Source organism: Camelus dromedarius, chromosome 6 (genome assembly GCF_036321535.1).
Source record: "Camelus dromedarius isolate mCamDro1 chromosome 6, mCamDro1.pat, whole genome shotgun sequence".
In the NCBI taxonomy this organism is placed as follows: Eukaryota; Metazoa; Chordata; class Mammalia; order Artiodactyla; family Camelidae; genus Camelus; species Camelus dromedarius.
The window spans coordinates 58817485-58836098 of NC_087441.1; the positions used below are offsets into that span (position 1 = coordinate 58817485).

Consider the following 18614-nt stretch of genomic DNA (forward strand, 5'->3'; position numbering starts at 1 on the left):
TTATTAATAGATAGTGAAGTTCTGAAATAGTTGGAGGCTCCAAGTTCTAACTAATAAATGTTAAGATCTATGCTTGTTCTGTCATGTTCCAGATTTCTAGCCAGAGCAATGACAGCACAGCCAAGGTCCATTCACATAGACCACAGAACAAGGCCAAAGCAAACTGACAGCTACAGTCACTGAACTAAAACTAACGTGAATTGGGGACAATTAAGAATTATTTCATGTAAATTAAGAGCGCAAGAGTGTGAATCCTTTTCCATTTAGTTTACTGTGTTTTTTTTTTGTTTTGTTTTTAATAATCTGACTTAAGTAAAGGAATGGAGTAGTCTTCCATTTTAAAGAAATTCATTTTTAAAGGAGTTGCTTTCTTTAAACACCAAATTCTGATTTTAGTTTTTGTGATTTTTAATACTAATTGCATGGAAATATTCTATACAGCATCTCATATTCTTCTACTATACTTTTTATTAAAAATTAAATTTCAATCTATTTTATTATATGAGACTAAAGTTGTGGACCCAAAACCAAGAGGGCTAAACCACAGGAGAAGAGATACATATAATAAGAGAGTTAATCTGAGAACATTTTAATTTAGAAAACACTCAAATTCAGAAGGAAATATTTCTAAATTGACTTCCCTTTTAAAACCAAAGTCGTTTTTGCATTCCTCTGCTCTTCTATTTCTACAGGTAAGGGATTGTGAAAAATACCTGAAAGATTTATTTCTAGGTTCACCATTTTGAATGGATGTGTGTCATGGCGGAGATACCTGTAATTTGGATGTGTGCCCTTTTTTACACTCTTGGCGAAAAGGTGAAAATTTATCTTTGGGGAAAGCTGTCACTTCAAAATAATTGTTAATGATAATGTGTCAAAAAAACTTACATTATTCAGATATGAGTGCAATCCAAAAAGCGTATTTGATTTGTGAACAACTTGAATGGAAATTTGGTAGTAAGTAAAAAGTAACTTCCTTTCAGTGTTTGTAATTTGAGTATTAGGTTTTTCATTGTTTACCTCAGTTGCCAGTGTGGCTCAATTTGCCATTTGTGCCACTCTTTTCTCCTGATCTACCATGTGTCAAGAAAAACACTGGATTGCTCACAAAAAATTCTCCTTTTCCTTTCTTCCTGCCTAAGAAGTTGTCTCAGTGGTCTGAAAAATTTCCATAAATAGTGTCATCAGCAAGGGAGGGCTGTCTGGTCTATGTGATGGCTTCCACTGTAGTATCTTGTCTCACTGTTAATTCTGGTTTTAATATAACCTAATACAGTCATCCTCAAACATCAGAATTATGTGAAGGGCTTGTTAAAACACAGATTGCTGGGCCCAACCCATAGACTCAGTAATCCTGGGTGGAAACCTGAGAATTACATTTTCACAAATTTCCAGGCAATGCAGGTGCTTCTAAACCCAGAGACCACACTTAGCCATTGGCTTAATGCTTTTTGCTGTTATAGAAATGCATCTTCTTTCTTTCTAAAACTCTTATTTTGGTTTCTGTGACACTTTCCTGGTTTGCCTGCTACCTTATTAACTGTTCCTTCTCTGTTTTTTGCTGGTTCTTTGTCGTCTGAATTCTAAATGTTGAAGTGCTTCAAAGCTCAGTTCTGGGATCCCAGTATTTACATATTATTTTTTGGTCATTGTATCCAGTTGATTGACTAGAAATACCAACTAAATGCTGATGACTCTCCCAAGTTTTTATCTCTTGCCTGACTTCTCCTTAAATCACATTTCCACTTTCTTTCTTGATATCTCCACTGATATCTAATAGGCATCGACAGACTAAATCAGAACTCTGTCTTTTAAAAAAAAAAAAAGAAAAGGAAATCTGCTTGCTCCATTCTTTTTCTTCATGAAACTGTTGCTGAATCAGAGCATTATCCTTGATTCTTCTCTTTTCCTCTCCACCTGTCCTTCCTGCATATAGATCATCAGCAAGCTCTCTAAAACATACTGCAGACCTGCCCATTGTGCTGCACTACCATCACCCTTGTCCTCAAAGCTGTTCTCTTGCTTGGGCTGCTTTGACAGCCTCCTCCCTAGTCTCTCTCTATATATACTCTAGCTTCCCTACAATCCGTTCTTCACTTTAGAACTAGAATGATTTTTTTTTTAATGTAAAATCATATCACATTCCTCCTTAAATTCCTCTAATTGTTTCCCATCATACTTAGACTAAAATCCAGGCTCCTTTCCATGGTGCCGAGAGCCATTCAAGGTCCAGACTTGCCTGTCTCTTGCAGCTCTGTCTTGCATCACTCTTCCCTTCTCCCACTGTGCACCGCCCACACCAAACACTCCAAGTATTTCTCTAGGTCATCACTGAGTGTCACCTTTCTCAGTGAGGCCTTGCAGGACTATTTTGTTTAAAATAAGGTGAGGTCTGGGTGAGGGGAGCACATGCACACGTATACACACACACACACATAGTTATGCTCGTTTTCTTCTTAGTGTACTTACCATTTTCTAAAACATTGTATCTTTTTCTTGTATATCTTGCTTCCCCTTTATTCGTCTCCTTCCATGAGAATATAAGCAGTTAGAGCAAGGATTTTGGTTTGTTCACTTACATATCTTGAATGCATAGAATAACACCTAGTCCAAGATGGGGGTTCAAATACTGTTGAGTAGGGAGTGAGAGGTGTTTTTCTTCCCCTTTAGGGCCTTTACATTAGTTGTTTCTTCTTTGGTTGTTTCCTTGTATCATTCAGATATCAAGTTAGTAACCTTGGATGGCCTTCCCATACTATCCAGCCATAAGCTACCACCAGTCTCTCTGTCATATCATTCAATATTTTTGTTTTCTACATGGCATTTTTTTTACAAACTGGTATTTTTCTTATTCATCTTTTTGTCTGTTGACTGTCTTTTCTCTCCTCGTCCACCCTTACAACCCATTGCTAAAAAACCAGCCTCTGTATCCTATAGCCGAATTGAGATTCAGAGGCAGAGTTTGGGGAGGATAAAAAAGAACAGCTTTATTGATTTGCCAGGCAAAGGGGGTCACAGTAGGCTAATGCCTTAAAGACTATGAGCCCCTCTTGGGGATGGGGTCTTGAGGTTTTATAGGAAAGCTGGATGGAACAGGAAAGGTGATAACAAACAGGCATTTTATAGGGTATTACATTCTTTTCATCTTGATAAGAACTTGCTGTTGTTATGGAGGGATTTAGGAGGGTCTGCCCATTTTCTTGAGGTTCAGTCCGTGACCTTTCAAGACCTCTAGGGTAAAAGGATAAGTTATTCTATGAAAAAATGCACAGAGAGGGGAGTGTATTAGTCATATGATCAGTTTAGCTAGAAGTACAGGCCTGAACAACTCAAGAGCCATTTAGTTAGTTTTCTATTCTTTCACCCCCACCTCACCCCCTTATAACTGAAAGTACATTCTGTGTCGATCAGGACCTTTGTCTTATTTACAGCCATATCTCTTGTATCCTAGATGGTAGCTGGATATAGTAGACAGTCAAGAAACATATTTGTTTTAAGGAATAAACAAATAAAATTCATTGTTCTCTTGGCATTAGCCTCACTTCACCCCTTGAAAGCAGGAGACCTTACCCATTTCCTCCTGCTTGCTGACTAGGACTTCCCCTTGGGCTTTCCTTGATCCTCTGAAATTCAGCTGAGCTCTGCACTGAGCTCCCTGTTTCTGAGCTGACTTCCATCCCACCGCCTCTGATACAGGCTCCAACACTGCCCTACAACATTCTCCTTCCTGCAGTCAGAAGACTTCAGTTTTGAGTTACCTTATTTTTTTCTTGGCAAGAGTTTTTCTGTATCATTTCCATATTCTGTCGGGGCTGAGAAAACCTGAGTAGGGCCTCCCTCTGTCTATCTCCCTTGCCACACTTACTCATTTGTAGCTTTCCATGTTCTGTAAGGCAGCTTCCTCCTGGGGTTCAGTGAGGAGTTGGGGGGAAGGGGCGTGGGGGTAACTCTTTTCTGTCCTCTGAGTCTGTTCTGAAAGGGGAAGGGTGGTTCTTCAGCCACCCACCTTCATGGACTCTCACCTTTGGCTCTCTTCAGCTGGGAGTGTTAAAAAAAAACTGTTTTAAGTGCTATTGTTTTGTCCTGAAATTTCTTCTCAACCTCACTTTCGTCCCATAAAAGCAGGGGTCATTTCTTTATATTTTTTTTCTTTCACCCCTAATATTTATGCCATTTGAAAAAAATAGGAAGTTACTTTTTGATACTGTGACATGGTGATTTATAACAAATATATGTTTGGTCATTCAGATGACCAAAATATATTTCTCATACGTATTTGGTCTTTGTCTACAGTTGCTGAAACTCTCTGAATTTCCTAAATGATGAAAGAGATAAAGATATCTTGAGGCTAATTTTGGATCACACCTAAGGGTGGGTCTAGTTGCCAGGAGAGCCAACAATGTAATTAGAGGGTTGGAATGTTCCGTCTCACCCCCTGACCTCCGGGGAGGGGAGGGGGGCTGGAGGTTGAATCAGTCAATTGTGGCCAATGACTTAATCAATCATGTCTGTGTAATGAAGCTCCATATAAACCCAGAAGGACTGGTTCAGAGAGCTTCTGGGTTGGTGAACACTTGAAGATTGAAAGAGAGTAGGGCACAGAGAGGGCATGGGACTCCATCCCCTTTCTGCTTACCTTTCCCTATGCATCTCTTCCATTCTTGACTTATATCCGTTTGTAATAAACTGATAATCTAGTAAATAAAATGTTTGAGTTCTGTGAGCTGCTCCAGCAAATTATTCAGACCCAAGGAAGCGGGGCGGGGTGGGGGGGGGGGCTTTGGTGGTTGATCAGAAGCACAGGTGATAACCTGGACTTGTAACTGGCCTCTGAAGTGGAGTAGGTGGGGAGCAGTCTTGTAGAACTCAGCCCTTAATCTGTAGGATCTAACATTCTCTCCAGGAGGGTAATGTCAGAATTGAGCTAAATGGTAGGGTATCGGCTGATATCTGAGAATTGCTTGGTGGGTGGGGAAACCCCCCTCCACACACTGGAATTGGTGATCAGAATCATTAGACACACAGAAATGTAATTCATTAAGCATTGACTCTACCTCTAACTTCCTTTGAATTCACAGCAATTATTTTTTTCTGTCATGTATTTCAGTTTATGTGTACAACCACGGGCATCTTGGACTTTATTATCTTTGTAGATCTGTTATTTCACTGTACATGTGAAATATCTTATAGTCCTAACAAGAGTGGAGGTTTCTTAAATTCATGGGCTCCCGTGTTAACGTGAATATGCTTGTTTTGTATTTCAGAGCATTCAAAAAAATTGCTTTCTTAAGCAAAAGGAAGGAAGTTTATCATGTCCTCATTTGCCCACATTTTGTTCCATGGTTTTAAGTTGCAAGCTCAGAGTCAGCCACCATCTCAGCACTAGGTGGCACTTGTGCATCACAGTTAGTCATGCACGCCTTACAGTTTTTGCAGCAGATGCATGATCCACAAATACAATGTTTGGAATATTTTCTGAGAACAGGAAAATGAAACAAGAGGAGACCTACCCAGTACCAGTTGCTTTGATGTATTTGTAAATACATAGTTGAAGAATATATTAAATTCTTAATCATTATTTCATAGTAATATCAATAGGTAAGCTGGTCTCCATCCACACCCTCTTAGCCTAATATTGCCATAAAGCTGAAATTCATTTTAGGACCTGTTTGCTGTTCATTATTGTGAGAGAAATGAGGAGTGTAGCTCCTTAAACTGATTCATCGCCAACTCCAAGCACTTCTTATTCTTTTGTAGTGTTTAAGAAAATGCCTAATTTTGACTTATGAACACTATGGGTATCCACTGAGGAAAATGTAAGCTTTTCCTTTTTACTGTTGAGAAAATAGAAGCTCAAAGACTTTAACTTGCCCAGTATTGATAGCTAATAGGCAGACAGAACCTATATTCAAATTCAAGATGTAGGGTTCCAGATTCTGATGGGGCCAGGTTTAGCCAGCACCCACTTACGTTAAAGTAATTGGCTAACAAGTGCAAATGACTTTCCCTTATGAGAGGTTTGGAGGAGAGCTAGTCTAATCAGTAGGAGATCCCTGGGAACCCAGGGCTAGAAGGAGGAAAAAAAGGGCAAGTCACCAAAGGAAAGACTAGCTATCGGAGATGTTGGCCTACTTTTGCCTAGAGGCCACCCAGTTTCCTTTAAGCTGATGACACACCAAGGCTGAATATAGAATGAATTGATCATTACTCGCTCTAGGCCTCAAATCCTTGCTTCTCTGACCCTCTGATCTTGGCAGCTTGCAACCATGTGACTCAGTTTACTTACCTTTAAAATAGAGAAGTATTAAATGTGCTAATGAGTGAAAAGCACATAGACTAGTACCTGGCACATGGTCAACATGCAATAAATGTTAACCATTTAAGTGGTTTTATACATTAAGCAAAGTGAGGAATGTCCATATTGCTTTGTGTAATGTTTGGAGAGGAATTCGAGCTGTGGCTAGAGTGGCCATCCATCCCAGTTTGCAGCTACTGTCCTGATAGTTACCATGTGCACCCCTTTCTTACTCTACTTAGAGTCCCAACGTAGATAGTAAATCATTTGATCACCTTAACTATAGCCAGCTTTGTTTAGAAGAATTTTCTGCCCGGAGATTTGTTCATATAATTTGTCCTAAAGTGAAGACTCCTCCTCCAAGAGAAGGTATAACTGCTCCTTTCTAATACATAATACAGATGTGTGTGTATAAATTATGATCTTTAACATTCTCGTGTTAGACTTCCTGGCATCAAACTGTACTTTACTAGCTATACAGCCTTGGGCAAGTTAGGTGACTTTTTGAAACCTAAGTACGTCATCTGTAAAATGAAGATAGCTCAAGTACCTGTCACCTACAGTTGTGTAAATGATATAATGGATGTAAAGCACTTAACTCAGTGCCTACTACATAAAAAAGACATTGTAATTGAGAGCTGTACAGGAAGATAGATTCTTTCACTTAAGGAAGTACTTAGATCCATTGAAAGTTGAAAGTTTGGAGTAGATGGCACCTAACCAAGGTCACTTACAATGATAAAATAGAATGATTTTGTTCTAACAAGTATTATTTTAATATTATGGGAAATTTCAAACATTTATAAAAGTGGAATAGTGTGAGAGAGGAATGAACCCATGAGATACCCATCAGCTTCAACAATAATGCAATATATGGTCAATTTTTGTTTTATAACTTAAAAAATAACTTTAATGGGATATATTTTACATATTCTAAAATTCATCCATTTGAAATGTACAATGATTTGTACACATTTACTGAATTGTGCAGATACCACCAAAAATCAGTTTTCAAACATTTTCATCACCTTGGTAGAATTCCTCCTACCCATTTACAGTTAATCTCAATTTTCACTCTCAGCCCCAAACAACCACTGATCTACTTTCTATCCCTATAGATTTGCCTTTTCTGGACATTTCATCTAAATGGAATCATTGTGATACATAGTCTCTTGTGTCTGGCACTTGAGCCTAGTGTTTTTAAGGTTCAAACCATGTTGTAGCATGTGATAGTTGTTCATTCCTTTTTCTTGACAAATAATATTCCATTGTATATATGATACCATGTTTTGTCTGTCCTTCACAATGGCCAGTCTTTTATCATCTATATTTTTATCCTTTTCTCTCCACTCCCCACCCCTATGGAATTATTCAAAAGCTATTTTTAATTTCATAAATATGATTGCTTACAACATTGATTATATGTTTCTGCTTTTTATTTTTATTTTTCCAAATCATCTCCTCTCCTCTCATTCATCTTGCCTGTTTTAATTTGTTTTCTGTCTCTGTCTTTTTTGTTGTTTTTGGTTTTACTTGAGAATGAAGAGGTGTCTAGACCATAAACTTTAAAAGATACAGTGCATTTCATTATCTCCTCACTTTAATGAAAATTCATACTTGCTCAGTGGCAAATCCAGATCGTGATGATTTTTTAAATCTTAAAGAAGTCTTTCAGATTGGCTTCAGTGTTATGTGTTGGGCAGGATCTATTTCTTTCTGATTCACTTGGTTTTTATTTTAACTCAGGTTGTTGGAAGAGGAGCCTTTGGAGTAGTATGCAAAGCTAAGTGGAGAGCAAAAGATGTTGCTATTAAACAAATAGAAAGTGAATCTGAGAGGAAAGCTTTTATTGTAGAGGTAAGTCACGATGTCATTTCTGTCGTGTATTCATGTAAGATACTCTGTGAATTTAATACTATGAAAAAAAATGTTTCTCAGTTGTTATTTTTCTGTATACTTGAATATCAGCAGTTTGATTGAACCAAAGGGAATGCCATAGGAATATTTTTTCATTCACACTCTTAACTCTGATTAAAAATTAGGGGAAAAGAGACCTAGTTACATAAATGAATTCATCCCTGAATTAAAATACAGTCTCTTCTATGTAATTCAGATCTATTTCAAGGCATAGAATTTAAATTTTAAAATAGAAAAGGAGTGGTATTCTCTCCCATTATCTAAAATTAAGAAGGGAAATTTTATGCATTCATTTTTGACTGAACATTTTTAGAAATTCAAATGAGATTATTTTAAGGGAAAATAATTTCAAATTTGGTTTTTCTCATTTAGTGCAAAAATGTTCAACTCTATTCTCTTACAGATTTGATGATGAAAGAGAATTCAATAATCATGAGATAATTGTATTATCAGATTCATTCTTTTGTGCTGGTTTTGTATATTAGATCATAGTATTTCATTAAATCAGTGGTTTTATCACTTTTTGATTTCATTGGCCAATAAATCAATGGTCTTTACCTTATAAACCTTCTGAATTTGTGATTTTATTTATTTATAATTTCAAAATATACTTTATGATATTTTTAAATGTCTAACATGGAGAAATGAGAGCTTAGTTGTGATGGGATAAAGTGGATTTTCGTAATTAGTTGAATGAGTTGAGAAAGGCTGATGAATGGTTTGACCTCATCAAGAAGAAAGCTAATCTCTAGTAGTATGCTCCAGAAGTCTGGCTTTATCTTGCCTTATTCACAAGTTTTGTTTATGGTTTAGATGAGGTCATTGATCGTATTACTGTTGTGTTGGCAGTTTCCAAAAAGCATATGTGTTAAATAAATACTAGGAGTGAAAAAGATCGTAATAGCTTGGAGAAAATAAGTTTTCATCAAAGTTATAGATAACATGTAATTTTAATTGGCAAATGGTTCTCCACATATTCTTACTAAAAAAAACTTTAATCCCATGTACCTACTCCCATCAAGTTTTCTGCTTCTCAGAGGCAACTACTTTGAGCTTAGCCCTTAGTTTTGTTTGGTGTCCACAATCCAGAGACTTATACCTTCACTGAAGAAGGTATTATTATATTTCCAACTCTGTATTTATCTCTGTGATATATTTCTGTATTAAATATGTATCTCTATGGTTAGAGAAGTATCCTCATACCTTCTCTAAAGAGTCAGCCTCTAATGGTTGGGATAGTAAAGACGCAGTCACTAAAGCTGTTTGAATTCAATGGGGTGGGCAATCTTTGCTCTAACATTTAAACCATGTGTCTACTCTTTTATTAACTGCCTTGAATACGTACCTGGTACTACCACCACTCCTCACTCTTTTGGAGGTTTTGTGAGATAAATCTGGTTGCCTCTCACTTTTTCTCATTTCTTTAGGTCTGCTATGTCAGTTACTGCTAGTCACTTGCTTTGCAATTCCAGAAATGTGTGCTCTTTTCTCATTTCACATTCTCTTCGTCTTTCTGAGTTTATGCCTTGAAAAAAATACCTTAACTGCCTTAGTGGCATTTGAGGAAGGAACAGGAATAAATGCTTGAATTATCTGCTATCTGAAGCTCAGTGATGAATCTTAACAAGATGAAATATAATATATAGTGATATCAATTCTTTTTTTAGGACTGGAAATCTACAAATGTTGACTGTAGAAAAATACTGCTTTCTAGTAGCATGTAGTAAAAAGGTTCACCTTAGTGGACTTTATATGAGCCAGCAGTATAATGTAGGTAACAGAGAAGGAGAAGAAGAAAGGGGAAAGGGCAGAAAAGAGGGAGAAGAAAGTGAACAAGAAGCACTTTAGGGGTTACGTTAATAGAAAATGTAAGAAGAAAAATGAGTAGAGCCAAACTGACCTCAGTATGAATCATTGGATTGGATTGGATTGGATTGGAGTGAATTGCATTGGATTGGATTGGATAAAACTGAAAGTAAGGAGACCAGGTAGGAGAAAGCTGTAGTAATTACCAGTGGTTCAGGTTGGAATTGCTAAGGCAATGGTAGTGGGAATGGAGAAGAGAAGGTTAACTCAAGAGATGGGAGATGGAGGGAAGGGAATACAGTAATGCGGATTTTAAGTCAGATAGACCAAAGCTCAAACCCTGGCTATACCACTTCTTAGCTCTAGGGTTTTTAGCAGCTCACTTAACTCTCTCTGAGCCTTATCTTAAAGGTACCTCATCTTTATAATGGAAATAATACCTACCTTGCAAAGTTGTGAGTCTTATACAATATCTGTAAAGTGCCCACCAGTGCCCGGCATAATTCAACCACAGCTGTGAAGATGATGATGGTGATGATGATATGGCATCTTGTGGTTTGGATAACTCAGCTCAGTGCAGTCTCTAGGATGGCATCCTAACATTTCTCAGCAAAGTAAATTTCTTATTATTATTTGTATTTATGCCTTGTTCATAACTCTTGTTATAACTTTGCACATTGCTTTAATTATTTACATGTCTCTCCCCTACCTAAACTGTGAGAAATCTAAGGCAAGGATTCTGTGCCATTCTGGGCAGGCAAGCAGGACCACAATGCCTGCTACGTAGTAACACAGTAAATAGTGATTGTTGAATGATTAAACTAATGTTTTGTATAACCTTCAGATGTTAATGATGCTGTGAAATCACTTCCTCAAAAGTTAGCACTTTTTAAAAAGAAACCTTAATTTGTTATAGCTTCGGCAATTATCCCGTGTGAACCATCCTAACATTGTAAAGCTGTATGGAGCCTGCTTGAATCCAGTAAGTTTGTCACTTTTTCATTATAACCTGTTTATAAGAAATGATGTTGCAGATGTGTGCAACTGTGTAGTTCATGTAGCTATTTGATCAGTTATATTATTTCTGGGGGAAAAAAACTTTACTGCATGTGTTTCTTATCTATTGGCAACACAATATAAGGGAGGAGTTGTCTTACGTGCTCTTATCCAGTAACCTCATCTTAGAAGGCTTCCAGTATCTTGTGACAGCATCAATTCATTAGCAATGGGGAAAGTCCCCAAAGATCTTGTGATCATGTTTTTGTATACATCTCCAGTCTTAGACAATGGACCCCTAGAAGACAAGATCTTAGATCATAGATACTTTTTTTTTTCCCCTTTGGTGCTATTCACATAGTAGGGGACAAAAACAGTGAGTTTTAATGCATTTATGAAATCAAAGGTTGAACTGAGTTACCTCTCAATTTCCCTTAAGATGCTGTAGCTCTGTGGTTAATTATTCTGGCATATGTTTCCTTTAGGTATGTCTTGTGATGGAATATGCTGAAGGGGGCTCTTTATATAATGGTGAGTATCATTAGACCTGTCTTTATCTAAAAGAGTAAAATAATTGAAAAGCTTTTAATATAAACTGTAAGTTACTTAAAGTTCTTCACAATTTACCCTCAGAGTCCCAAGAGAAGGTAGTTAAAGAAATCTGCTAAAGATTAAAAATGAAAAGACAAAATGCTATAATGTTAATATGTGAAATTTAGAAGTCTGAGTATATCAATCTCTTAACTTGATGGTACTCTTCATAATGTTAAAAGCATTGAAGTAAAGTAAAATTTGTGTTTTAAATAGATTCAAAATATCTATTTTATACTGCTAATTTTTTTCTTTTTCCTCTCTCTTAGCTTTGAGCCTCATGTTAGAACTCTTTAACCATATGTCCTTATTCTGCTTTATTTTGCTTTTTTTCTAAAAATAAAATTGTGAAAACTTATTTCACAGAACATTTTAATAACAGTGAAAGAACTGTATCATTTAGTTACCTTTATAGAACAGAGCTAACTCTTTCACTCTAAGAAACACCAACCATATATACAAATGAAGTCTCTTGTCACACTGTTTATATAAAATGTAGCATTTTATTTTTTAAATTAACATTCTATATAAGCTTTACTTATATTTACTGCTCATGTTCATTATTGTTAATGGCTATCTAATACTCCAGTGTTTATTTGGTTGAACTATTTCTAGTTTTTAGCTATTATAAGAAGCATAATTATAAACAGCTTGATGCATATTATTTTGTTTCTTTCTGTGCTATTTCTCTGTATCTCATAGTATGCCATCACGTTGCTTATAATTTATATTATTGTATGAAAGACTGCATCTATCAATATTAAAAATGTTTGGTAATGTATATTAATTTTATGTGAATATATGTATAACATTTAATAAGAGTACTATTAAATATTAGGTACTTATGTGGCAGTTATCCATTTGAAATTATTAGCTATTTTCTATCATTTTATTTAGAAAAGAATTAAAAGCGGGACTAATGGGAGCATGTGTAGAAAACTACCCAGTCATATGTTCTGACAGTACTTGCATTCACCTTGTGTCTTTTGTTATATGCAATAAAGTTCTTTTTAGTTTGTGCCTTTCTTTTGCAGTGCTGCATGGTGCTGAGCCATTGCCATATTACACTGCTGCCCACGCAATGAGTTGGTGTTTACAGTGTTCCCAAGGAGTGGCTTATCTTCACAGCATGCAACCCAAAGCTCTAATTCACAGGGACCTGAAGCCACCAAAGTAAGTTCTAATAATGTGGCATCTCTCTGTCTCACCAGCTCCCGCCCACACCCTAATTTAAGCTGATTGTTACACATCATTTTTCTTTTCTCTTCCTTTTTGATTGCTCAAGAGTGTTTATTTTTTATTTTTTGAAGATTGTTTATTTTTAACTCACCTTCATCATTTGGTCGTTTATCTAAGCTTGTATTTTAGAATGTTTTCTTTAGTGGGGTTTTTATTTTATTTGAATTTTTATTTTTAATAATTTCTACCTTAGGTTAGCATATGTCTAGAGTCTGTTAGCCTATATATCTTACTTTGTGCCTGCAGTGTATATTTCCCCTACACATTTAGTTCTATGAAAGATCTGTCTTGTTCCCTGCTATATCCCTAATAATTACCACAATGTCCACACATAGTACATATTACTCAAAAATATACAGTTATTTTTTGCCTTTTCAGAGGAAGGCAAAGGGCATTTCTGGCATCTCAGTAGAAATTGAAAACCTTCTGGATTTTTCCATGTTGTGGATTTGGGGACTTTAAAGAACTTCAAAATTCCCTAAATAAATACTTAAAAGGCTAAAACTTTTGGAATTTTTTCATTTTTATGGATACTCAGGTAAAGAAAGTAAACATGGTATTTATTGTCCCAGTTTCTCTCTAGTTTTTCCCTTCTGTACCCACTTGTAACAAAGTGAAAGTCCCCACGTTCCCTTCCCCCCACCCCTGGCCACCACATCAGTCCTCAGATCTGAGGCTTCCTCTGGGAAGTCAGTCTCAGATATTCCATTCTCTAGATACTGGTTTAAAGCACCGAAGCATCCCTTCTGGGTATAACTCTCATCCTCACATCTAATCTGATACCCTCTATCTAGGTTTCAATTCTTGGAAACTCTTGTTCTCACTAGTGTACCTTATTTCCACTCCCAGGCTTAAACTGATTTCTTTCCCCAGGTCCCTGGTCATATAATGCTGAAGTCCCAGATTTATGGCACTTTTATTTTTTTAACTTGACTCCTGAGGCTGTTGTCATAGCTACCTATCTTGGCTAGTAAAGAAGTACTCACTTAGACTTTTTTTTCCCGGTTATGGAGATTGTGTCCTTCTTTCTGCTCCCTGTATTAACACAGAGTTGAATTATCAAAGCAAACTCATGAAAATCATAGCTTTTATCCAGCAACAAATTGACTGATTCAAAGGATACAGGCAAAATTCTGGCACAACGTGTCCCTTTCCTGGAGAAGCTAGAAACCATTAGATGCAACTCCGAAAAGTGACCCTTCCACATTAAGGTGTGTTTGGCTTTGGAATAACTGATAAGTTATTAAATAATATACATTAAAATATCTCACAAAAGGAAGTCATTGCAGTTTTCTAACATCTTTTATCTTCGATAATCACACAGCTTAAATAGCTACTTCCATTCTCCATCCAACCATACCCCATAAATCTGTAAATTTTAGGTTTATTTAACCAACCTATTTAGACAGATCAAATATGTCCTACTAAAATCATTTGTAGATAGGGACTCGCCTTTTGCTAATACATATCATTAACATACTTACAAGAGGTCTGGTCTAGGTCATTCATTCCTCTTGAGCATCCTTATGGTTGGACTTATCCTCTAGTATTGCAGATCACCTGTGGGGTACCCAATATACAAATTGGGCTTTAGAATTAAAAGTGATTTTTCAGAATGTACTGAGGAAAAGAAAATTCTTTGGAATGACTGTGCTTTCATATATAATTGTCTACAAACACACATGCTGTATCTGATTGTCACTGGAAAACCTATGAATTCTGTAGTCAAGAAGAGTTCCTCACAATGGTATATAAAGAAGACACCTGATGATGTGGTTAGGTGTTTTATACAGTGTGTTTATGCCCCTATTTTATTTATTTTTTACAAGTTCATTTGTCTGATGAGTAAAGGAATAGTAATTTTAATAGTAATAATATGGAAGTCATTCAGAAAAATTATTGTGGAATTTTGAATGTACCAGGATGAAACAAGGACATCAGTTACAGAATTCTTATCTTGGGTAAAGTGTAGTAAGAACTTGAACAACAGTGAAATGGAAAATTTTTGTTTTTGAAGTGCAAATAAAGGTAATTTGCAAATAGCATTTTTTTCACTTGAATTATCATAGAAGTATTTGTGGCATTATGGAGATGTGAATAGTAGTTTATCTGGCTTATCTTAGTTATGTTGGACTAAAAATTAATTTTCTAAATAATCTCTCCAGTTAATTTTCGAACAAAATTATATACAAATAATTTATAAGTTATGATTATAATGAATCCCCATATACTGTTACTGAGTATTACTACAATATGCTGTTGCGAGTTTGAATTTGCTGTACTTGCCCAATCAAAAAAAATCCCAATAAGACAGGTTAAAAGAGATTTGGAATTGATAGTGTCTCAGAGCATCTAAAGTGAGTGAAACTCCATTTTTAAAGCCATATACTTTTAATCCAGGCCTTTAGGACTATTCCAGATTAAGATCATTCAAATATGAAGCCACAGTAAAAATTATCATACCCATAAGGATACCCAATTACCATGAGTGAAAATCAGCATAGATAACACAAAGCAGAATTAAGCCATCAAATGGTAATACTCCAAATGTTTGTAATTATCAAATATGGACTGTAAAATACATATGCTTAAATTATTTACAGAAATAAAAGAAGGAATTAAAATGTGCAAGGAATGAAAACTATCAGAGGGACCAAAAGAACTAAATAAAAAACATTTAGAAATAATTAAAAATTTTAAATAGCAGATATGAAATAGGTGGTGAGATTTAGTGAGCCGTAAAATGTATCTGCAATTACCCAGGGTGCAGCGCAGACAAATAGATGAGAAAAATGATAGATTAATCAACACAGGGAAGAGGAGAGGGAGGACTAACAATGTAGATTTTCAGTAGAATAAGATAGGATGGGGCGAGACTAATTCAAGAGGGATTGGCCAGGAATTTTCCAAGTAAAAGTTATGAATTCTAAGCAGGATAAATGAAATCTCCCCTATAACACACCATATTGAGGCTACAGAACAGCAAAAACAAAGGGGAGATTTTCCTGCAGAAGACTGACAGACTGAAGTATACTTTTCTTCACCAACAATGGAAGCTAGAAGACTGGAATCACAACTTCACAGAGCAAATAAAAAATATCTATCTTCACAGAATTGTGTACCTGCCCTATATTATTTTTAAGGGGAGAAGGTGTAAATTAAAAACATTTTGAAACAAAACCTGAGAGAATTCACTATAGGTAGACCTTAATTAAAGGTATTTTGGGAAGAAAGAAAATTGTTATATAAGCTGAGCATAAGATTCAAGAAGGAATGGTGAAACAAAATCTGTAAACATACATTAAAGTAAATGTTGGCTATATAAAATAATAGCATCTTTTTTTGCATTTAAGAGAAGATGATTGGAGGGGATTCAAATTAAAGAATTGTTTCTGCTGGTTTACAGAATAACCCACATGCCAGTAAGCCTTTGGAGGTAATGATGTAGAGAGTGATTTGCATTTTGAAATGTATAAATAACTTTAATAATAAGCTAATAAAAATCTTTATGATTCTTTTTACAGTTTCAGATAGCTTTATATATTTCAGTTCTTATAGGAGTAATGAGTTGCAGTGTGATATGAAAAACCTAAGACTTAATGAGTATCAGTTTCTTAAGAGAATCTTAATAGTTTGATATATTAGTTGTTTTAACACTAACTGCTAAAGCCAATATGACGCTTGTCACAATAGAAATTTACTTCTCACTCAGGTGCTCCTCTTTGACAGATGACCTTCCATATGGTCATTCAAAGACCTAGTTGGGCTCCCTTCCTCTAGGACTAGTCCCATCCTCTTGCTACATTAGGCTAAACCAAAGACTCTCATTTCTGTTCACCAGGAAGTTAGTAACAGCAAAAAACAGGTTTGCAAACTTGTGGACCATGATTCACAGTAAGAAATACTTCGCAGTTTATTGTGTGTACATAAAAAAGTGTATAGAACTGAATCAAACTTGGTTGAAACAGTATTTAATCTTACTACTTGTGATGTACTTTGATACTTTCTATTCTGTTTTATTTTTTTAAATGCTGTCATAGTCTACTGAATTGATTTTGTGATCTAGGTTCTTATTATTTAAATTTTATAACTATGTTTCTACCTGCAACTTAAAAAACACTGGCATATGTAGATTAATTATAGAAGATTGAGCAATTTATGAACGTATTACTCTCCATCCACTCCCATTTCAGGACACCATAATGTTCAGCCACTAGAAGTGGTTTAAAACCCACGTTTTATTTTGGCCCAGAGAGAAGGATAGTCGGGAAGGATTATGGGGATAGGATGGAGAGATCAAAATGTAGGTTTAGCAGTCTCCCTAAGAGAACTAGGTTAAGGTTAATTTTTGCTTATATTCCTCTGAATTATTAAACTATTATAGCCACCAGGTAGCATATCATAGACATTGAATGGTGACATTTTGCTTAACCCTATTTCCACAAATGTCTCTTTTTTATTATAGAATCAAATATTAGTCTTATAACCTTTTGTTTATTTATCTATCTGTTTTAAACAGCTTGCTGCTGGTCGCAGGGGGGACAGTTTTAAAAATCTGTGATTTTGGTACAGCCTGTGACATTCAGACACACATGACCAATAATAAGGGGAGTGCTGCTTGGATGGCACCTGAAGTTTTTGAAGGTAAAATGGTATAAGTGATGTGACTGATAATCTGCTTCATGTAAATCCAGTGTGTTTATGGCTTTGCCCTGTTTTCCTAGTTTTATTTCTGCAGAGTATGTGATTATAAGATAACATACTAAAGTCTAAGGAGGCAGTAAGTAAACATAGCCTTCTGTCGTGACTCTCATAGCAAGAGTGAAGTTGTCCAGCACACTCTGTGCAGGTTCAAGTGTAGGTACAGTTGATCCTTATTGTCAGATTCCGTAATTGCAAAATCACCTTTTTGTAGCCTAAAATCAGTACTCATGATTCTATCATAGCCACTCACAGGCATGCACATGGTGGAGAAAAATTTTGAGTTGCCCAACAACTCAACATTCCCAGCTGAGGCCTAACAAGGCAACGTTCTGCTCTCCTGTCAGCTCTCTTGTGGTCTCATTTTTGTGATCTTTTTGGTGCCACATTTTTCCCTTTTTTGTGCTTTTTCTTGGTGATTTCACTGTTTAATATGGCCTCTACGAGTATTATTAAAGTGCTTCCTAGTGTTCCAAAATATAAGAAAGCTGTGATGTGTCTTATGAAGAAAATATATATGCTAGCTAATCTTCATCGAGGCATGAGTTACAGTGCCACTGGCCATGAGGTATATATTAATGAGTCAACAGTTTATATTAAAATAAGGTGTTTTAAACAAAAATGCACATAAAACAAAGTTGTATATTGATTAGTTAACAAAAATGTTGTGACGAGGCTTTCAGGAACCTAACCCTGTATTTCCCCTAGCAGCAGATAATTCAGTTTTGAGTAACTCAGTGTTCACAGCAACTTTATAGAACATAGACACAGGGAGTAACAAGAATCATCTGGGCTTTGTGTTGGTTTCCTAGCAATTAAAAATTCGGTCTAAAGTTGAAATCAGCATGCCTTAGAAAAAAATGCAACTACTTGGGCAAAAGTATGATACTAAGGACAAGTGAAGGATAAGCTTACGTTTACTTTGTTACACATCTCCATACCTTGCTCATGTTGTAAAATAGTGATTCACAGATTGCGTATGAGGTTTCTGTATAAAAACATCATGTTATCTTTTAAATGAGAAAAGTTGAACTGAAGATGTGTGATTCATATGTTAGGAAATATGAAG

General features: G+C 35.8%; 1 protein-coding gene across 5 annotated transcripts in view; it reads left to right on the forward strand.

Annotated features, from left to right (window-relative positions):
- MAP3K7 (mitogen-activated protein kinase kinase kinase 7) overlaps window positions 1–18614 on the forward strand; it is a 64796-nt gene that overhangs the window by 4989 nt on the left and 41193 nt on the right. For 2 of the 5 annotated variants that reach the window (XM_010987685.3, XM_010987686.3), the window contains exons 2-6: window positions 8042–8152; window positions 10935–11000; window positions 11500–11545; window positions 12640–12778; window positions 17364–17488. In XM_010987685.3, the coding sequence (XP_010985987.1) occupies window positions 8042–8152; window positions 10935–11000; window positions 11500–11545; window positions 12640–12778; window positions 17364–17488 (487 nt within the window). Of the gene's footprint in view, window positions 1–635; window positions 817–8041; window positions 8153–10499; window positions 10633–10934; window positions 11001–11499; window positions 11546–12639; window positions 12779–17363; window positions 17489–18614 lie in introns of those variants that run through there. The other 3 variants (XM_064486851.1, XM_064486850.1, XM_031456045.2) reach the window with 3 other exon arrangements.